The sequence below is a fragment of the Arachis ipaensis genome, chromosome B9 (genome assembly GCF_059453495.1).
Source record: "Arachis ipaensis isolate K30076 ecotype BB chromosome B9, ASM5945349v1, whole genome shotgun sequence".
Lineage (NCBI taxonomy): Eukaryota > Viridiplantae > Streptophyta > Magnoliopsida > Fabales > Fabaceae > Arachis > Arachis ipaensis.
The window spans coordinates 59,690,531-59,693,517 of NC_142444.1; the positions used below are offsets into that span (position 1 = coordinate 59,690,531).

At 37.9% G+C, this 2,987-nt stretch overlaps 1 protein-coding gene across 1 annotated transcript; it reads right to left on the reverse strand.

Moving 5' to 3' along the window:
* Window positions 1-1,080: 1,080 nt before the first annotated feature.
* Window positions 1,081-2,561, reverse strand: LOC148544805 (uncharacterized). Its single transcript, XM_088498991.1, has 2 exons — window positions 2,102-2,561; window positions 1,081-1,148 (listed from the first exon to the last, which is right to left on the reverse strand). The coding sequence occupies exons 1-2, from the start codon at window positions 2,559-2,561 to the stop codon at window positions 1,081-1,083; spliced, it is 528 nt and encodes a 175-aa protein (XP_088355117.1).
* Between the last annotated feature and the right edge of the window lie 426 nt (window positions 2,562-2,987).

Sequence of the window (2,987 nt, forward strand, 5' to 3'; positions counted from 1 at the left end):
TAATTGGAGCCACTTGAATTGTTATACTCAAGTATTAATCTGTAATTGAAAATTGCTAATTAGCCTGAAACTCACCCACTCTAGTTCTTCTCTATGAAGTAACTAGGACTTGTGAGCTAAGGTTAATCATTTCACTTGACTTTTCTTCACTTGTTAGAGGATAACTAAGTGAGAGCAATGAGCTTTTACCATCACTCTTGGGAAAGACAATAAGGATAGAATTTCCAATTCTCACCCCTAACCAAGGCTTTTAATATTGATTATTTTACAACTCTTGCTAATTATTCATTGCTTTAATTTCTAGTTATTTATTTTCCTGGTTCTCAAGCTCAAAAAATCTCCAGGAAAATCACAACCAATAATTTGCATTTTGTGTCAACTCCTAGGGAAAATGACTCGGGATTCTACTCCCGGTTATTTATTTCACTTGTGACACATTTTAAATTCAATAGCGGAAATCTCGTGGGTCAAGACTATACTTGCAACGTGAATTTGGAAAAATACTTTTGGTAATTCTTGACCAGAATTTATCTGTGTACGCAAAAATCCCAGACACGTGGGGGTACGTTTTATCAAAAATTTTAACTAATTCTGAAAACGTACAGAATTTCAATTTTGAATCCTAAACTTCCGACGGGCATAACTTTTTCGTTTTAAATCATTTTTCTTCTGTTCTTCGAAGGGCGTAAACCTCGCGGACCCAATTTTTATATAAAACATATTTAACACCATTTGGGGGTCCGGAAGCCAAGTTATGACCCGCCGAAATTTGGATAAAAACCAACGTTACATAAAAACCCGAAAACCTCCATCTTTTCTAAAATTCAACTTCAATTCAACTTACCATACCCATAACCATCAACACAACTTATCTTTCTCAACACTACAACAACCTCCACGTCTTACCATTTCTCAATTCAACCATATCATGCATCAATCTCTCAAATACATCAATAAGATTATCATTCACCTATCCTAGGCATATACATTCATGTCATCAAGTCAATAATAATCAATTCATTAATTCACATCCTATTATTATCAGCAATAGCAATCACCCAATCAAATATACAACTCATATCACAAATCATCACCAAGGGTACTAAGCATTAAACATTCCTTTACGTTCCAACCTATCCCATGGTCGTCTAGCATAAGTTTTCACAGAACATTATATATTAAATACGAGAAACCTAAACCATACCTTGGTCGATTTCTATGTATTTTCCGAGACACCACCAAGGCAACAAACACAACCCCAAAAGGTCCAAAATCTCCAAGACAATGCTTCCTAAACTCCACCTAGCTTCCAATTTACTTATACACAACCCTAATTCATACATATCACACATACATACTTAAAATTCAATATCTAACATACTAAATCAAAGAATTGACTAGGGTTAGTGATTCTTACCATATATATGCCTTGATTAAACAAAGGCCCATAAATTCTTCAAGCTACTCTGAGCCTAAACATCAAGACATCGAATTTTAATAACCAAAACCTCAAAATTTCGAAAATCAAAGGGAAGAGAGGCTGAGATCAAAATCAAGGTTTTTTTTTTTACCAAAATTGGGTACCGGGCTTTGTAGGACTCAACGCGCTGGACGCGTGGCCATGAACGGTACGGCGATCGGAGCTTCGGATAAAAAGTTATTGAGATTTGATTATATGAGTGAGGGTTTGGGGTTGTCACATGTTCTTCCCCCTTTCTTAGAATGTTTCCAGTGTGAATGAGGATGAAGGGAGAAAAGGGAGCTGAGCTGTTTAAGTGTGGTTGGGTTTAATTGGGCCCACTTTGGGCTCGGTTCGACCGATTCGGCCCGTTCGACCCAATCTTGGGCCAAATTCTTTGAAATTAGTGTCACAATTTTTGTTTTGATGAACTCTTTCCCATTTTAATATAAAATTCACATTTATAATTTCCTTTTTTAAAATTTAATTTATTGACTAATTATTCGCTAATTTTACGGGGTTTACATCCTACCCACCTAATTAAGAATTTTGCTCTCAAAATTCAGATTTAGTTACCTGAAAAGAGGTGTGGGTAGTCCTTCCGCATATCCGAATCGGGTTTCCACGTATGCTCTTCTATACCAGCTCGACTCCAAGCCACTTTCACTAATGATACCTCCTTCCCACACAAACGCTTGATGTTGGTGTTGTCGATCCTAACCGGGATTTCTGGTAATGTTAGATCTTCCCTCACTTGAACTGATTCCGACTCCAGAACATGGCTTTCATCAGGAGTAAATTTACGAAGCTGTGACACATGAAACACGTCGTGCAGGTTCAAAAGATGCGGTGGTAAGGCAATCCTATAAGCCACCGGCCCAATCCTCTTTAGAATCTCAAACGGCCCGATGTAATGAGGATTCAGTTTCTTGGTGTTGATTGCTCTACCCACTCCAGTTGTTGGAGTAACCTTCAGAAACACATACTCTCCTTCAAATTCTAAAGGCTTTCGCCTTTGATCATCATAACTTTTTTGACGGTTCTGAGCGACAAGCATTTGGCTTCGGATTTTCTTTATCTGCTCAGTGGTTTCAGATATCATTTCAGGCCCTAACAAACTCCTCTCTCCGGTCTCATACAATCATAGCGGAGATTGACATTTTCTTCCATACAGAGCCTCATACGTAGCCATCCTGATGCTCGCATGGTAGCTATTGTTATATGCAAACTCCACTAGAGGCATATATCAATCCCAGGTCATCGGCTGGTCCAGAATATGGACAATGATACAGTATACGAGGAGTCTTGAAAGACGGATAAAGCAAAATTGCGAAATAAAAAGCGCAATGCTCAGGAAACGCGATTACTTGCGTGTGAAGAAATCTAAAGTTAACAAACATAGGATAATAGAAACTAAGAATAGAGAGCCAAAAAGTACAAGATAACAAGCTTCTAACTCAGCCTTCGAAACTAAGGCTGGCCGGAGAATATTTACATACATAATATACCACTTTTAGCCCAAAGAACA

Coding starts and splice junctions, on each gene's coding strand:
- LOC148544805 (XM_088498991.1), bottom strand. CDS start 2,561: ATGATATCTGAAACCACTGAGCAGATAAAGAAAATCCGAAGCCAAATG. Junction 1,149..2,101: donor AGTGGCTTGGAGTCGAGCTG/GTATAGAAGAGC, acceptor AACTTATGCTAG/ACGACCATGGGATAGGTTGG.